Here is an 18,406-nt window from a genome sequence, read left to right on the forward strand (position 1 = left end):
CAGGGGAAGCCTAGCAAACTAGGTGTAGTCTACAAAGGAACAAGTAATAGGTTTATTCCATGCTGAAAAAAAGAAGAAAGAGAACACAACGTTTCGGCCGTGGAGCCTTCTTCAGGTGTGAGAGAGACAAGGCAGTAGGCAAAGGTAATGTAATGGGAGAACAAGGCTGGGAGGGAGGGGGGGTTAGAGGTGGGAGCAGGGGACAGAAAGAGATAGCAGGACCACAGCTACTGAGCTGTGGAGAGATCTCTCTTTCGAATACTGGCCTTCCTTACTGAACACAATGTCCTGAGCAAGAGTCAGATTGGCTTCTTGCCAGATCACCGCACATCTGATCACATTTACACCCTACACACACTGATAGACAAACACGTCCACCAAAAACACAAAGGAAAAATTTTTGCCTGCTTTGTCGATTTCAAAAAAGCATTTGACTCGATTTGGCATGAGAGATTGTTTTACAAACTACTCCAAAGTGGCATAGGGGGCAAAGTGTACGACATAATTAAATCAATGTAAAGTATTGGCTACACCTAAAAAACAGCGACCAAAATTCCTAGCACCACAAAGCCCTGCTGAGCCTAGAGCTGAGCCCAAAACAGAGCCCCCTGAGCCAGCTGGTCCTGAGGCTCACCGACCTGAGCCACACCGACACTAACCAGCCTCAAGACAGCACTGCTAGAGCACCACAACCCAGACTCAACCACATCACAGCACAGATCAAACAGCAATATCTCACACACTGGGACACACACACACAAACACAACATAAACTGGAATGCTACAGAACCCTAAACAGACAATACATACTAGCTGAATATTTGACCAAAATAAAAAATAACAAACAAAAACAGACCCTGACGAAGTACAGGCTCAGTGACCACAGCCTGGCCATAGAAACTGGGCGACACAGGCAGACCTGGCTGCCCAGAGAGGACAGGCTGTGCTCCCACTGCCAGCTGGGAGAAATAGAGACAGAGGTGCACTTCCTACTGCACTGTGACAGATACTCTGGGATTAGAGAAACATTCTTCCCGAAATTCAGAAATCTAATCTCAGAGTTCCCACACCTGCCAGAGTCACAGCGGGTCCCAATCCTACTGGGAGAGGGAGGAGGGAACTCAGTTGATCTGGCAGCCCAGTATGTGATCTCCTGTCACAGCCTGAGGAACAGTGAGTCTGTCTCCCAATAATGCTCCAGCCGCCTACAGTATATGTCAATATTTTATAATATGTCTTTGTTGTAAATGTCTGTAACATGTCTGTAGGTTTTATTTTACTTCTATTTTTTGTTTTGTTCCATGTTAATTTTATTATTTTAATTTGCTTTGGCAACACTGATTGTACCCATCGGTCATGCTAATAAAGCACCTTGAATTTAATTGAATTGAATTGAGAGGCCAATCAAGAGGTGTGTAGTCAGGATAGGTGTAGAAAAGTGTGAAATGAAACTTCCAATGAATGGAGAAAATTTAGTAGAAGAGTAGTCTGTCGTTAAGAGAAGGGGTAAGTGAAGGGTGTGATCCTAGCTGCAGGATAAATTTGGTTTCAGTAGTCTTTCTGATGTATGAGTTCGGAAAACCGTCTTTGAGAACACAGAGAGATTAGAGTGGTCGTGGCCGTCAGAGGTGAAATGAGAAACAATGGGCTTGGAGAGATCTTTAATCTTCACAGCCCTGACGTGTTCTCTGAAGCGGTCTCCAAATCTCCTTCCTGTTTCTCCAATGTAGATGGCTGGGCATTTACTGCAAGAGATACAGTAAATAAGGTTGCTTGTTTTTATGTTAGATGTGTATGCAACTAAAACTACAGATGAACACGTCATAGGTTTATTCCATGCTGAAAAGAGAAGAATGCAAACACGTTTTGGCTGTGGAGCCTTCTTCAGGTGACGCAGCTACCCACCTGAACTAAAACTACAGATTGTGTTTATATAGCATCTGATGTGCTGATGTTTAAGGGTTACTAGTCTGATTAAAGCTGGACTCGATCATTGAGGTTGTGATATAAAGAGGTAAGAAAGTTTGAGAAGCAGATTGTGTAAAGAGTGCATTACTCTTTAGGCCTAATAGCAGATCAACAGCAAACACCTAAAAATTTAAAGACCAAGTTATCGCTCAACGTGGTAAGCCATTGCATTGGTGCTGAACACCACAAGAGGAGGTGTTTGCACAACTACTTAAATGCAGGGCTCAAAACTATGTGTAGCTTAATGAGTACAACATAGGGTACAAGTTGCTGCTAGTAACTAATCCAAAATCCTTGTTCGTTCACCTGAGCATGACTGGGCACCTTGCTTCAAACACCCACACACCTTTGTGTAAAGTAGCCTCCTCTGGCTTTCTGTTTTAAAATGCATTTTCTTTCAGTTCCAGGCTGTGTCCTTAGCAGAGGACTTTGACAATATTTTTGAGTATTGTGAACACTTCAACTGAATGGTGCACTTTGTTTTTAACAGCTACAGTCCTCTAACTGCAGGCACTATATGCAAGTATGCAAAGATCTCAACGTGTCAGAGCGAAAACACACAGGCAGCAGAGCTTATTTCATCTCATTTATTTGTCAGAACAAAAATTCTTATTGCCCATTTTTACATCACATAAAGGTCATAATCAAAAGCTAAAAAATACATCCTTATTAATTCATTTACATAAAAAGTAGCAATAAATTAACAACAAACCCTGATTTTTTTTTCTCCAGCATTTACAGAATTGGTCTTCTGCAGCCAGCAGCTGACAAGTCCAGCGGGCTAGTTTGGATCAGAACGGCACCGGGCATGGCGAGACCTTGTCATCACCGCAGGACAGGTGGGCCCCGGGACAGGAGCCCCTCGGTCACCTTCGGCATGTATCATTCATTCACACGCATCTCCCGGCACGCGGACATTCAAACAAAGCCCTCAACAGAAAGTACAGTAATCGGTTTTAAAAAATGACTATTTAACAAAGAGATTCAGCTCCCAGACAAGAATGCAAGAGCAGCTCGCTCTCCCGAGAATCTCCGATGCGTGAGTGCCCCAGATCCGTGCACGCGTCCCGAAGCAAAGCGCGGAAGAGGATGGATAGACAGTAAATCTGGGAAGAGAGCTTAAAACCAACATGCTGGCGGGGGTCCGGGGGCCGTGGCTCAGTGCAGCTGCTCCAGAAGGGGGCGGCAGTCCCCCAGCCTGTCCAGCCCCTCCACCGCCTCGATCAGCGCCTCCACCTTCTCCCCGGGCAGCATGGCGCCGGCGTTGTGCCGGAACTTCCCGTGCAGGGCCTCGGCGCTCAGCGGGTTGCGCCAGTGCCCGTAGAAGGTGTCGCAGCGGCCCCCCAGCTCCTCCCCGCCGGCCAGCGTGACTCGCACCTCCCCGTACATGCGGTCGAAGTTGGCGGGGTTGTCCTCCGGGTGCTCCACTCGCACCCGGGCCAGCAGGGCCTGCAGCTCGGGCCGGCGGCGGGCGGCGGGGAGGAAGGAGCGCACCGTCACCTCCCCGTCCAGCAGGCCCGTGCAGGCGCTGAACTGGAAGGAGTGGCGGGCCTGGTGCTCGGACTCCGGGAAGGGCCAGTTGATGTACTTGGGCAGGACCCATCACTAAGTATTAGATGGCGAGAGCACATCCGCAAGGAACTTGCAACATGCAGAAACCCGCTGGGGCAGTGAAGCCTGTGCAGCGACAGAACATACAGCTCCTACCTAATTAATCCCTTAAAACAGGTAAAAGGGTAAAAACAGGAAAAGGGCAAAGCCTGGGAATATAGAATTGACTTGATCAGTTTTCACTGCTGGTCTAGTAAATGAAGAGACAGATTTTGGAGAAATTTACAGTCTCTTTACCTTCCAGGGCAGGTTTGCGAAGCTGTCGGATGGCACAAACACGTCTTGACGTTCTCTGCAAAAAAAAAAACCAACAAGATTTAACTTTTGATATGCCAGAGGAAAGTGACGGTTTGATCAAACCAACCACTAGGGGTCCTGCAGGTGTCTGCAAAGTAGGACAAAATATTTTTACAAGACCCTCCAGTGGTAAAATGAAGGCAAGAACTTTCAGAAGATACACACTGAAAAAAAAAATTACAGTTCATACCACTTTTTTTCTTGTTCAGTTTTAAAAGTTGTTTGACCTGCTCTGGTGCTGAAAGAAAGCGTCTTGTTCAGTTTGCCGACAAGAAACTCAGGCACAGAAGAAACTCAGACAGAAGAGCCAGCATGATGAACACAGCCGTTAATGCTGCAGTGACAAGACTTTAAGCCATGTTAGACTTTCTAGTAAAACCTTGGTAAAGTAAAAAAAATAACACACCCTTACAGAGACATGCTAAAAGCAAAAACTGACAAAAATAATTTAACTGCAGTTTCGGGAGACATTCTGGCAAGACATACTCTGTACATTTTCACAAAACACTGAAGAAAAGGATTTAAAAAAAATCACAAAACACAATTTCTTTTTTTCTGGTGCAAATCACATTCTTAGTTAAACATGATAATGTTTCTCACAGTTTCTTGAGATATTGACCTATGCCCTCTATTTCCCACAGATTTTCTGCTTCCTCCCTCCCTTCTCTCCACAGATCTCTGAGGTAATAGTTCTCTCGGGTGATGGACAGGGCCAGGCTACCTGCTGCCTTGACTGGGACCTCGATGCCTTTGAACAGCCCCATGTTCCTCTCTCTCCACAGGGCGTCTTTCCCACTGTTCACCACGGCCCAGATCCTGTCAAACACGTCAGTAGGAAGTTTGACAGGAGAGATGCCGTATATAACGAAAGCAGCGGTCAGGGAAAATTGGGGCGAGAGAGCTTGCAACCAATCTTCAAACTGTGCCCAGAAGGCCTTAGCAAAAAAGCAGGACCACAGGAGATGGGTCACAGTCTCCTCCTCGCCGCAGCCCACCCTAACGCAGCGAGGGCTGGGGGTGAGGCCCCTACGGTACAAGAAAGTTCGCACCGGTAAGCACTGGTGGACGACACTCCAGGCTAAATCTCTGTGAATGTTGCACAGAAACTTAGAGGATGTGTGTTTCCACACTTTCCTTGTTCGGGCTGATGTTAAAATGCCCACAGGGGCCTGCCTATTGTTCTGATGTGCAACGAAATCTTCCAGGTTTTGGACGCTGACATCTCGGGGGGGAATATGGCCAATTGGGTGAGATCTTAGAAAACTTTTAACTGTCCCATAAATTGCAGGGCATGTGTCAGAGAGTGGGATATCCAGCTTGGGTCTGACACCACACACTCTGAACACCTCCCTACCTACCCAGAGCCTGGAAAAATAAGTCCAGGTACGCGCTGCAGGTGCTGTTGCAAAGCCTCTCAGCACAGAGGCCAGGAAAATGCACAGCAGCTTCGTAGCAATATCTGGGACAGACTTCCCCCCTGAGGGTAGCGGCCTGTACATTATTTCCCTTCTGAGTCTTTCCTGCTTCCCACCCCATAGAAATTGAAACATCAATCTCCTCAGCACCGCCGCAACACGGTGTGGGATTGGGAAGGTAGAAGCCAGAAAATTCAAGACAGGCATGAGCTCGACTTTGATGACCAGCACCTTCCCTGTCATGGTGAGGTCTCGGTCCTTCCATTGCATCAGTTTTTTGTTTAAGATTGGCAATTTGTTCTGCCAATTTACTGTTCCCATCTCTTCTCCAAAATACACCCCCAGGACCTTAATTCTCTTCTCTTGCAGCCTGAGAACATGTCCTTCTTTTGGTTCCCTCCAGTTCTGATAAAAAATCTCACTCTTAGATTTGTAAATTTTTGCGGAGGAAGCCAAAGAGAACCGATCACAGCACTGCAGAGCTCTTCTAATTGAGGCATTGTCAGAGAGGAGCAGGGTGATGTCATCCATGTATAGAGATGTCTTTACCTCTCCTCCCCCACTTCCAGGCACTGGTATCCCATTAATGGCCTGATCCTGGCGCAAGGCACAGGCTAAGGGCTCCATAGCCAAAACGAATAACAAGGGGGATAATGGGCAGCCCTGCCTCACCCCTGAACATTCAAAGGGGCGTGATCTATTGCCATTAACCATTACTCTGCTGTTGCTACCTGTGTACAGCAGGTTAATCCACTTTCTCATGATGGGGCCAAACTTCATGTGCTCAAGTACCGATGTCAAGTACTGCCGGTTTAGGCGGTCAAAGGCCTTTTCTAGGTCTACACCTAAAATGCACAGAGGGAGGGAGCGGTCCTCTGAGTACAGACAGACATCCCTCAACCAGGCCAGGTTGTCGCTCATCAGGCGTCCTGCTATCCCACAAGTCTGTTCTTTCCCTACCAGTGAGGCCACTACATTTTGTAGGCGCAGGAAAAGGGCTTTGGACAGGATCTTAGTGTCCACACCTAACAGGCTGAGGGGTCTCCAGTTCTTTATGTCATTCTTTGCTCCTTTCTTAAACAAGAGAGAGATAGTGCCTTCTCTTAAGGAGTCAGGCAGCAATTCTGTCTTATAGCTTTCCTCGAATAGGAGCAGTAGCGGATCCTGAAGCAGATCCCAAAAGGTGCAATAAAATTTTTAAGGGAGCCCGTCAGCACCCGGAGTTTTCCCCTTCTGTAAGCTCTCCATAGCCTGTCTCAGCTCTTCTACTGTCAAATCCCTCTCAAGTACTTCCCTATCTTCTTCACTCAAAACGTTTTCTAGCTTTGAGGTAAAAAAATGAATTTCTTCATCCTTTACCTCTGTAGAGCTGTACAGTCTTGAGTAGAAGGCCTCGGTGCAGGAGAGGATAGCACTCGGCTCATTTCTCTCTCTTCCCTCCTCATCAACTACACTTTCCATGACAGACTTGGAGCCTACCACTTTCCTGAAAAAGAAGCGAGTACACTTCTCATTTTCTTCCAAGAACTGCACTCTGCTTCTTAACAGCACTCCTCGACTGCTTTCTTCGGCTATGCGCCGGATGTCCTTTTTTAAAAGGGTGATATCCTCGAGCACATCGAAGCCACTGTGCAGCATCGTGTAGAGACGCTGCAGCTGCCTCTGTTTCCTGGCTAGCACTCCTCATCGTCTGGCAGCAGCCTTACTTCCCTCAGCCATGAAAAAGGCCTTTGTCCTCACCTTCACCTCCTCCCACCACTCTCCTACTGACCCGTACAGACACTGCAAGGACAGCCACTGTGATAGTTTCTCCTTGTAGCGGGATACTACCCCCTCGTTCTCTAGCAGCTTTGTGTTGAGTTTCCAGAGGCCTGGGCCAAAGACAGTCCCGCCCTGGAGTTCCACTCTACACCCTAAAGCCTGATGATCTGAGAAGAAAACGGGCTGAAGAGTGACCCCAACAACTTTCACTCTCTCTGAGACAAAGCAATAGTCAATTCTGGAGCTGCTATTCCTCCCTGACCATGTATATCCTGCTGTTGTGGGATATATACATCTATATGTGTCTGAGAGTTTTAAGTCTTGAACTAAGTTTTGCAGGGCCAGTGAGCTGGAATCCAATTTTATCGGAGAGCTAGACTGCCTGTCTGTGTGCTCTAAGATACAATTAAAATCCCCTCCCACTATTACATCTGTGCTACATAACAATAGGGGAGAGAGTCCCTTGAGTAGCTCCACCCTTCCTCCCATGTCAGTAGGACAACACACATTGATTAGACACAGGTTAACGGTCCCCCATTCGACATCCACACACAGAAACCTGCCATCTATGACCCTCTGAATACTTTTCAATTTGAAAGCCCATCCTTTGAAAAGAATGGCCACGCCAGAGGCTCTGTTGTTATTGTCCCCTGACCAAACAGATGGCCCTTTATCCCACCTATCTTCAAAACTTTTATACCTCTCTTGATAGGCTAAAGCACACTCCTGCAACATCAACACATCTCCCTCTCTCTGCTGGAGGTAATCAAAGACAGACTGCCATTTAACTCTGTCATTGATACCTCTGGTGTTAAGAGAAATTATGTTTAGAGCCATAATACATAAGAAAGTGGAACCAGTCTTTACAAAACACATTTCTCATCTGTCTCACCTGTTACCTTCTTCTTTTTCTTTTTCTTCAGGTGAGGCTCTGCCCTCGGCAGACAACAATACACCCCATTCTAAGGGGGTGGGTTGGGCTGGGGCTTCCAAAATACACCCCTTGCCCCCCCCCCCACCCAAACAGGTATTTCGTGCACGTATTCAGGGGGGGATTTCTCCGAATCTGAAAAGGAAGTATTATATAAGAAGGTGGGGGGCCTGTGATATCATTTCTGTTATCAATGCAGGGTGGAGGAAACAAGAAAAGCAGGGACTGTACAGACTCCTCCTGCTCCCCCTCCTCCATTTATAAAGAATATACTTACACCACCCTCAGCCTGCTCGCAATTTTGGGAACGGAGCCTTCTGGACAGGTAAATACCATTCTTCTCCTACTGTATATCTCCATAGGCTCTGTAGTGTTTTAACTTCCAGTGTGTGCTATTTTATCAGAGGTCTCAGTCTAGAAGAACACAGCACGTTACATGTTCTGAGAAAAGCCACTCTGAGTAACAGGTCATGCTTGGTAAAGTACGACATACTTTTTATGACCAGAACTTCCCATCTCTTTGTGTTAGGAGGTATGGAGAGATTTGAAAGCTAGAATTCTAACCTACAAAACAGGTCGAGCACAGCATTCCCACGCGACTAGCAGGAACCCGGGTGTCCACAGGTCAAGCAGGTGCTCTGGATCGATGCCACCAGCCGCTTAACTCCGTAGTTGCCAGCGTGCGCCGCATCCCCGGGAGCAAATAAAGGCTCGGACCTGCTACCTGCTGGAAAAGGGACATTGCAGGCGGCGTTGGGGACAGATTTGTTCCTTAAAGATAGTTCGGGCCCAGTCTCGCCTTTCGGAGAGAAGTCAGGCTTTCGCCTCGAAGGTGCGAGAAACAGGGAGCGCGAAGACCTGACTGATAAAACCACTCTGATTGCGCTCTGAACCGCGGGAACATTACAGATACAGCAGTATGTAGTTTCAGACAGGAGTACTGACGCTCACTGTCATAAGTATTTCCCCCAACCCGTCATCTGCAATAACTAAATGCGATGTGTTGTGCTACTGTATACTACTGTATCCGCTGAGGTTAATGGGTGCGTATTTACAGAGACAGTGTCTTAAATAACTTTCTTCCCAAGATCGCCGAGTTTTCGATCATTTTGGAAGCCGTGCAATTGTCGTAGATAACTTCTGTATAGTCCACCAAGCAGTACGTCTTAGGTTTAATGGTAAATAATTAGTGGTTATTAGGAACCGAGTGACCGCTGGATACATTTTAAGCTTTGTAATATTAATACTACACTCTACACTCTTAATCGCCACGAGTTACCAGCTACGGTGTCTTATTCCAGTATCCGGCTGTTTCTGAGCTCAAGTTTAAATAGTAATAGCGTGGGTCTGTGTCCGAGCATTTTCAGCCGTTGACTCAGTCCAAGGGCAATCCGTAGAGCCCGGTCCTTTGCAGTTTTGGAGACCGATGGTAATCTTACACGCGTTGTATTTTACACATCTGATCAAATCCAGGCCGTGCGTCACGTTCACTCGTGAAGTCTGGCGGACATTGTCACACAAGCCGCTCCGTATCATCACATACCAAAAAAAAAAATCTCTTCAGTGTGATCAGAGTAATGAATACTGACGCAACGATATAGTGAACTGTAACACCGACAAAGTTTTACCAGTCGAAATAAAGTCTTGAACATGCAATGTGTTTTATTAAATAATAAAGAAATGATGCTTCGATTTAAAGCTGCACAGAATTATTCAGAGGGAGGTGTAACCGCTGACGGGACAGGTGTGATCTGAGCGGCGGTAGGAAGAGAGAATTTTCTCCAGGGGGCCCGCAGAGGGCGCTGTCTTCCAGAAGTCGCAGTTCTGTACAGCTATTTTAGTGGAGCGCGCATAATCGCAATTTACCGCTTTTCTCTAGGTCGATACATGTATCGGTAAATTCACAACAACAACAAAAAAAAAACCTTAGAGCTAAACCTTTTCCTCGTCCTCATTAAAATGTGTCCCTTAAACTATGGCCAATTCGCAACTTTAGATGGCGACGTGATTAAATAAAAATCAAAGGGCGATTTTGTTCTGTTGTTTAGAGTCGGTGCCGTAGGTTTTGGCTTTGCCCGCAGAAATGTGAATTAGAAAAATACAGATCTATTCTGTTGAGACAGTGCAATTAATCCACAAAGTAGAGCTCGATATCACGAAACTAGTGCATATAAAGCCAGGAAAGCTTGCGACTTGACCGTGAATCCTGCTCTCTGGTTTCTCCCAGGGACAGATACTGCACACACAACAGGCCACATGGCGACTACAGACGGCTTCGCTGCTGTGTTCTACGGGGAGCCCGGTGTCTTGGGACTCCTGGCGAATGGAATCAGCGCTTTCCTCGTCCTTCTGCAGAACTTCCACGGAGCGCACACTGGCGTCCCGGCTGTGGGCGTGGAGAACATCCTAGCTGGTAAACACCGCGTCCCGAGCCGCCGCTTGCGTGAATACTGCTGGTTCTGTGTCTTTAATGGCTTTTTTAGTTCTGTATCTCAAAAAGATTTCAAAATTATGCCTGGCCATCAGAATTGTATTTCAAGTGTCTCGTGTTGTTTTTTTTAAGCACCTTTAGTTTACTCCTGTAATTTATGGGTCATCTCAACCATAAACTTAAAACATTCAACATTTCTGTGCTACAAAGCTGTGCTGCATGCTCCCTTGGTGTTGTTACTTTAAAACGGGAGGAATTATTGCAATAGAGCAATCTCTGACCCCTGACTCTTGACCCCTGACCTCTGACCCATGTCATTTCCACAGGTGTTCACCTGATCGTGATAGGAGGTGTAACTCAGCTGCTGGCTGGCCTGCTGTCCTTTCGCAAGTATGACCACTTGAGTGGAACATCCTTCATTGCCTACGCTGCTCTCTGGACCAGCTATGGCGCTACCAGGATCGTTCTGGGTGCCAACCCCCCGCTGAGTGACCTAAAAGCTAACAGCTCGAATGGCAGCCTTGGCCTTAATTCCAGCACTTCAGTCGCCTTGCTGAGTAATTCCAGCTTGGCTGCTCCTGCCATCCAGGAATCCGCCATCTCCGGGCTGGTCCCCTACATCTTCATCTCTTTCATCCTGGCCTTCTGCTCCGCCACGGTCAACTACATCATGCCCTTCGTGTTTGGCGCCATCACCTTGACGCTGGTGTTCGAGGCCGTGGGGCTGGTGGGGCGCTGGGCGCTGGTGGTGTCGGGCGTTCTGGAGCTGGTCATTCTGGTGTGTGGGCTCTATGGGGCCACCGCCCTGCTGCTGAAGGGCATATTGCAGCGCAATGTCCTCAAGGGCTTCGGCAACCCGCTCTTCAACGTCCTCCTGCTCGGCACGGCCAACAAGAGCAGCTCCCAGAGCCTGGGCCAGGAGAAGAAGAAGAACACCAAGTACGCCGAGCCCATGGCCCTGGGCTACATCTCCGATACTGTCTCCCCCTTCATATTCGCCTTCTACTGCTTTGGCTACATGCCCAACTTCTTTGTGGGAGCCATCTGGGTCTCCATCACCTCCTTCGCCCAGCTCTTCTCCAGCTACTACGCCTATCTGCGTGAGGACAGCTACCACACCACCAAGTTTGGGCTGCACTGCTCCTACTGGCTGATGAAGGCGTGGGAGGAGTTTGTGCTGTCCGTGATGGTGGGCAAGGAGGAGGTTGGAGGAGCCAGAGACGGCATGGTCGGGGACTGGTTCTTCCTGGCCGCGGCCATCATCCTCTGCCTGCTGTCTCTGAACACAGACACCTTGGAGCTGCTTCACAACGCCCTTTTTCTCCTCCTCACCATCTCCACCATCTCCCAGATCCCACTGCAGCGGTACTACATCTTTTTTGGGGTGGCCTGCTGCCTGTTCCTGGCCCTCTCCCTCTATGCCACCTTCGCCAGGCAAGTCAACAGCATAGCGGAGAAAGCCCTGATCCCAGTGGGGCCACAGCCTCTCTCCACTGACAATCTCCAGAGCGTGCTGAGCATCCTCAAGAGGTCTTGGGTGAAACCTCAGGATCTTCCACCCAGCTCCGCCTCCCAGCTGCCCGATGCCCTCTTCTTCCTCTGCAACGGGGTGGCGGCCATGTCCGCCATCCACAACAGCGGCCCGGGCGACTCTTTCCTGCACCTCGCCCTCCCCTGGGTGCTGATCACAGGAGCCATCATGCAGCTTTATGTGAGCAGGCTGGCGGTCCAAGGAGGCCACAGGTTCGGACCCATCATCCCCATCTCCTATGCCGCCATCTGGGCAACCTGGACCTGGTACCGGTTTGCAGGTAATTTGGCCAGCTAAGCTCAGGTGTTTAATACACCAACAGAATAGAACATACTGACTAGTCCCAGTTGTAGACAATTGCCACTTTCACACAATCTGATACGCCAGTTCCCAGGATCTCACTCCTTGCTCTCTTGTGTGTTTTTGTTAGGTTTTCTGCTTGACATCACTCCAGGTTCAGCTGGGGGATTTACAGCAGGAGCCATTGCGTTCCTTGTGTTGAATGGTTTCCTCATGCTTACTGGTAAGTCAAGTCAAGTTCTTAAGGATTTGGATTTTGGCCAAATCTTAACAATACTTTTAGAATTGGTTTCACTTTCCTTTACTGCTTGGGACTAGATTTCACCCAGTGTTGAATTTTTCATGCAATATTTTTGGCTGCAGTATTGGTATTGTTCCCAAGTTTATTTTTTAGAAAGGCAAATGTCTCTGACAATCTATACAGTCTTGGTCCTGAAGGGCTGGTGTGTCTACAGGATTGCTAGATCACTTAAAAGTAGCAGATCAAGTGACCTAATCATGCCAATAATGAACTATTGGGGTAGTTAAGAGCTAAGATGTTCCTGAAAGACCAGGGTTGATCAGAGCCATGTCTCTAAAATGGTGACTTAGGAGGTTGATTGCCAGTGATGTAGTAGGTTATACAGGTTCAAGTGCTCTCTTCATTCTCCTTCCACAGCCGGCTACAGGAACCTGGTGCTCCTGGCACTGACTACTGTGATGGAAGTCATCTTGGTCTGTTTCCTCCTCTCCACCTTGGACAGGCTGCCCTACAAACTGGAAAGTAAGACATTCCCCAGCTTTGTGAAATAAGCGCATCAACAGTCCTCTTTCCTTTCTCATTTGCCATAGTTCATTGCTGTCAGCAGTTAAATGCAATGTGCTGCAGGTCCGCAGGCGCTTTGAGGAAGAGGAGATGCTCTTTTGAGACCCAACTGATGGGCATCACCCGAGCAGTTCCTTCATTCTAGACTTGCCTCAGAAAGCTGAGAGTGATGTGCCACTCTCCTAACCTCCCTGGGTGTCTCTTGCAGTTGCCATGCTGGCGATATTCTCCATCATCTGCCTCTATGGCATGCTGGCCTCCCTGGCCAACGCCATCTTCCTCAAGGATCTGCTCCCCCTCGGGCCCCCTGTGCTGAAGGTGAGGCCCCCATCCGCCACTGCTTATACACTGCATACACACACTAGCTACCCACAGGTTCTTCTTTTCACTCCAGAACGCGGTCTTCTCACCTCATGGGATAAATCAGAATTATGTTGGATTCATATTTTAATCTTGATATTGACTTTACTCTATGCGTATGTCCCTTAAAATGAAAACCTGGATTCAGGGCAATGTGGAAAAATCAGGAAGCCTTTCCAAACAGTCATGCCACGTGGCCCAAGCCGAGAACTGCCCACTGACTAATTCAGCTCGTTACACCCAGGCTCAGAAGAAGGAATTGACCGAGAGGCCTCCTCCTCCTTGCCCCATTGCCAACTCTCAACTGACCAGCGGGTTGATAACCATCTCCAAGCTGTTGGACAGCAGTGGCGTATGTGGCATCCCTACTGACACAGTGTATGCCCTGGCCGCCTCCTGCAGACACCCCAAAGCCATAGAGAAGATCTACAACATCAAGGTAAGAACAGGCCCCTTTCTGTGTGTAGAAGCAGCCTTCATTCCCTTTGCTTTCCCTTTGTCAAGAGAAACCTCTCGACAAGCTCAGTAGCAAACGTTCCTGCAAGCGAAGCCTTACACTATGCGACTGTACTGTACGGTGACCTACAGAATCTTGAACAGCTCAAATGAGCTTTCATTTTCACAACTGGTGATCCCTGAGCATCTGGCACTGCCTCCCAACAGGACCGCCCTGCAGAGAAGCCCATCTGCATCTGCATCTCGAACCTGGAGCAGCTGGCCGCCGTCAGGCCTCCCTTCAGCACCCTGCTGTGGGAGTTCATGAGGAATGTTTACCCAGGGGGCATCAGCTGCATCGTCAAGAAGGGCGAGTGGCTGTCCAGGCTGGGTGAGTGGGGTCTACTGCGATGCTGAGGGATGTTGTGGGAATTGTGGTTAGCATTTTCCACTCGTGGTCTACTCTCAGCTCTGAGGTCCTTCACTCCAGTTCTGTGTCTTATTCTCAATGTAAAGCACTGCAGATTCAAAAATGAATCACTTGACACTGGACAAGCACAGCATTTAGGGATCCTCCTAGCCTGCCCCAGGAAAAAGTCTGGCTTGGCTGGCTATCCCAGTCCTTCCCTGTTACTGACAGTCCTCTGTTGGCTCGCTTCCAGGCGTTGGTCCTGCCTATGACCGGGTGGGCACCAAGGACAGCATCATGATCCGGGTGCCTGACCACACGGTGACCGCACACCTGTGTAACATGACTGGCCCCCTCGCCATCACTTCTGCCAACCCCAGTGGAGAGCCGGACAGCACGCACCACGACATGGTCATCACGTGAGTCTCCGTTTGTCCGTAGAGCTCTTCTTTATGGGAATGGGCCAGATTTGAAACCTCCCTGATCTTTGGGAAGGAACTGCTGCTTCTTTCTTCCGACAGCAGCTCATATAGAAAGATCTGCCTAAATCCTGCATATAATATATCCTTTGAAATTGATACCATATTCCCAATTGATGCCATATTGAGGTGTGTTGCTTTGCCTTGAGTCTAAATCCACTTTTTATTCTTCTCCTCTAGGCGTCTTGGACACAAGCTGAACGGAGTTCTGTGTGATGGAGAATCGAATGAAGTCGTGGCATCCACTGTGGTCAACTGTTTGAAAATCGATGAAGGTACAGTACGTTCTGTTCTTTGCAAAACAGCTCTTACTTTCCAGGGCTGCCACCTCTGATCGGACATCACAGAAAAGGCCTCTTTGAGCTCTGTATGGTCAGTCGGAGTTTGAGAGCTATACAGAGGGCCCTTGTTTGTAGGCAGCAAACGTGTCCTGTCATAGAGAAAAACCTAACTGTCCTTTTGTGTTTCAGGCATCATCACCATCATCAGAGAAGGCTGTGTTCCGGCTGTCAAAGTCAGGCAGATATTTGAGAAAGTTAAGACCAGTGTGGCATAAACACCAGGCCTCATCCCTTCGAACCTGAAATACTCTCTCAGGAACAGCAAGCTTTGAAACCACGTGGATTAGCTTTAAACAATGCAGATATTTATTTGTATATTATTATTATTGTATTTTTTATATTAAAAAATAGCCATAGGTGGGAATGACTTTTGGGTTTATTTTCACCATTTTTTAAAAGGATTTTAAGATTCTGCAATGTACATAATGAAGGCCTCTTTTACTGTATCTGTTGGTGAACTACAGTACAGTTCTGTTGAATGCAATAAAGTGATTTATCAGACAACACCTTTATCTTTTGATTTTTGGCAAACAATAGCATTTGTATTATAAGATAAGTAGATCTTTTCAGCCCTCCCTGTTGCCAAGAGATCTCAGATAAAGAGACTCCAATGGTATCTCCAGGTGTTCGGAGTGCTGTTACAGTAGCTCTGAAGGCACTATTCCAGCCCAGTGTTGCTCAACTACACTGAACTACACTTGCGTCCTCAAACACATTGGTTCTGCCAATTAGCATGTTTGCTTGTACAGTATCTCTGCACTGGTGGTGTGGTGCGAAATATTATGTCTCTTAGTTTTTAAAATGCAAACTGTTACTGCTGTTTGTGGTGAATAGTGAAATTCATTGCTTGTACAGTATGTTGAAAGCTGAATCAGTTTGTGGGCTAGTGTACAATGCCATTCTGGGTGTAGATGTCCATTTCTTTTCCATTGGAGTCTCAAGTTTATAATCCTAATGCATATTGTATTTGAGTACTGAAAACCCAAATAAAATCACCTGAATCAGTAAGCATTCTTTGATCTTTTGCCTTTTTTGCAAATCCAATAAGTGAATGTCTCACGAAAAGACAGCAGAAGCCTTTAAAAGAATGAAAAACACAGTCGCAGGCACTGCAGCCTGCAATATACAGACAACCTCTCCATTGCAGGGGAAGCCTAGCAAACTAGGTGTAGTCTACAAAGGAACAAGTAATAGGTTTATTCCATGCTGAAAAAAAGAAGAAAGAGAACACAACGTTTCGGCCGTGGAGCCTTCTTCAGGTGTGAGAGAGACAAGGCAGTAGGCAAAGGTAATGTAATGGGAGAACAAGGCTGGGAGGGAGGGGGGGTTAGAGGTGGGAGCAGGGGACAGAAAGAGATAGCAGGACCACAGCTACTGAGCTGTGGAGAGATCTCTCTTTCGAATACTGGCCTTCCTTACCGAACACAATGTCCTGAGCAAGAGTCAGATTGGCTTCTTGCCAGATCACCGCACATCTGATCACATTTACACCCTACACACACTGATAGAGAAACACGTCCACCAAAAACACAAAGGAAAAATTTTTGCCTGCTTTGTCGATTTCAAAAAAGCATTTGACTCGATTTGGCATGAGAGATTGTTTTCCAAACTACTTCAAAGTGGCATAGGGGGCAAAGTGAGAGCAAATGTGCAGTGAAAATTGGAAACAAAAGGACTAAATTCTTCACCCAAGGCCACGGGGTGAGACAGGGCTGAAGCCTGAGCCCAACACTGTTCAATATCTATATCAACGAATTAGCAGGAATGTTGGAGCAGTCTGCACCTCCTGGTCTCACACTACACGACACAGAAATCAAGTTCCTCCTCTACGCAGATGACCTGGTCCTGCTGTCGCCCACAGAACAGGGGCTGCAACAGAACCTGGCACTGCTGGAGCAGTATTGTCAGACCTGGGCACTGTCAGTCAATCTGGACAAGACCAGAGTTATGGTTTTCCAGAAGAAAGCCAGACCTCAGGGAAACAGGTACAAATTCACACTGAACAACAACACATTGGAGCACACATCCAGCTACACATATCTCGGTCTCACCATCAGCTCTTCCGGGAGTTTTGACCTGGCAGTGAAGGCACGGAGGGAGAAGGCACTCAGGGCTTTCTACGCAATAAGAAGGAGGCTCTTCAACATCAACCCACCAACAAGAATCTAGCTCCAAATATTTGAAAGTGTAATCCAACCCATTGCCCTATACGGCAGTGAAGTGTGGGGTCCCCTCACAGACCAGGATTACACCCAATGGGACAAACACCCCACAGAAACTCTGCACATGGAGATCTGTAGAAACATCCTCCGTGTGCAGAGAAAAACTCCTAACAACGGGTGTAGGGCCGAATTTGGCCAGTACCCACTATTGATAAACATACAGAAAAGAATATTAAAGTATTGGCTACACCTAAAAACAGCGACCAAAATTCCTGGCACCACAAAGCCCTGCTGAGCCAAGAGCTGAGCCCAAAACAGAGCCCCCTGAGCCAGCTGGTCCTGAGGCTCACCGACCTGAGCCACACCGACACTAACCAGCCTCAGGACAGCACTGCTAGAGCACCACAACCCAGACTCAACCACATCACAGCACAGATCAAACAGCAATGTCTCACACACTGGGACACACACACACAAACACAACATACTGTAAACTGGAATGCTACAGAACCCTAAACAGACAATACACACTAGCTGAATATTTGACCAAAATAAAAAATAACAAACAAAAACAGACCCTGACGAAGTACAGGCTCAGTGACCAGAGCCTGGCCATAGAAACTGGGCGACACAGGCAGACCTGGCTGCCCAGAGAGGACAGGCTGTGCTCCCACTGCCAGCGGGGAGAAATAGAGACGGGTCCCAATCAGACTGGGAGAGGGAGGAGGGAACTCAGTTGATCTGGCAGCCCAGTATGTGATCTCCTGTCACAGCCAGAGGAACAGTGAGTCTGTCTCCCAATAATGCTCCAGCCGCCTACAGTATATGTCAATATTTTATAATATGTCTTTGTTGTAAATGTCTGTAACATGTCTGTAGGTTTTATTTTACTTCTATTTTTTGTTTTGTTCCATGTTAATTTTATTATTTTTATTTGCTTTGGCAACACTGATTGTACCCATCGGTCATGCTAATAAAGCACCTTGAATTGAATTGAATTGAATTGAGAGGCCAATCAAGAGGTGTGAAGTCAGGATAGGTGTAGAAAAGTGTGAAATGAAACTTCCAATGAATGGAGAAAATTTAGTAGAAGAGTAGTCTGTCGTTAAGAGAAGGGGGAAGTGAAGGGTGTGATCCTAGCTGCAGGATAAGTTTGGTTTCAGTAGTCTT

At 47.5% G+C, this 18,406-nt stretch overlaps 1 protein-coding gene and 1 long non-coding RNA gene across 3 annotated transcripts; one reads left to right on the top strand and one right to left on the bottom strand.

Annotated features, from left to right (window-relative positions):
- Positions 1-7,950: 7,950 nt before the first annotated feature.
- Positions 7,951-9,531, bottom strand: LOC148653897 (uncharacterized). Its single transcript, XR_015924872.1, has 3 exons — positions 9,263-9,531; positions 8,261-8,710; positions 7,951-8,118 (listed from the first exon to the last, which is right to left on the bottom strand). It is a non-coding gene; the product is annotated as an uncharacterized LOC148653897 (long non-coding RNA).
- On the top strand, positions 8,176-15,289 carry LOC148653898 (uncharacterized). Of its 2 annotated transcripts, XM_088596982.1 has the most exons (11): positions 8,176-8,308; positions 10,211-10,396; positions 10,741-12,225; positions 12,376-12,468; positions 12,904-13,008; positions 13,259-13,368; positions 13,655-13,849; positions 14,074-14,236; positions 14,508-14,673; positions 14,914-15,008; positions 15,204-15,289. In XM_088596982.1, the coding sequence occupies exons 2-11, from the start codon at positions 10,240-10,242 to the stop codon at positions 15,287-15,289; spliced, it is 2,655 nt and encodes an 884-aa protein (XP_088453108.1). In that variant the 5' UTR covers positions 8,176-8,308; positions 10,211-10,239. The 2 variants fall into 2 exon arrangements, with proteins under 2 accessions (XP_088453108.1, XP_088453107.1); XM_088596981.1 differs by lacking the exon at positions 8,176-8,308 and having other exon boundaries at positions 9,582-10,396.
- Positions 15,290-18,406: the final 3,117 nt, after the last annotated feature.

Source organism: Lepisosteus platostomus, chromosome 10, assembly GCF_059453375.1.
Source record: "Lepisosteus platostomus isolate fLepPlt1 chromosome 10, fLepPlt1.hap1, whole genome shotgun sequence".
Lineage (NCBI taxonomy): Eukaryota > Metazoa > Chordata > Actinopteri > Semionotiformes > Lepisosteidae > Lepisosteus > Lepisosteus platostomus.

What these genes read in the sequence shown, in the direction of transcription:
- LOC148653898 (XM_088596982.1), top strand. Translation starts at nt 10,240, where the DNA reads ATGGCGACTACAGACGGCTTCGCTGCTGTGTTCTACGGGGAGCCCGGT. An exon ending in TGGTTTCCTCATGCTTACTG is followed by an intron (nt 12,469 to 12,903) that starts GTAAGTCAAGTC and finishes CTCCTTCCACAG; the next exon opens with CCGGCTACAGGAACCTGGTG. An exon ending in AGAAGATCTACAACATCAAG is followed by an intron (nt 13,850 to 14,073) that starts GTAAGAACAGGC and finishes GCCTCCCAACAG; the next exon opens with GACCGCCCTGCAGAGAAGCC.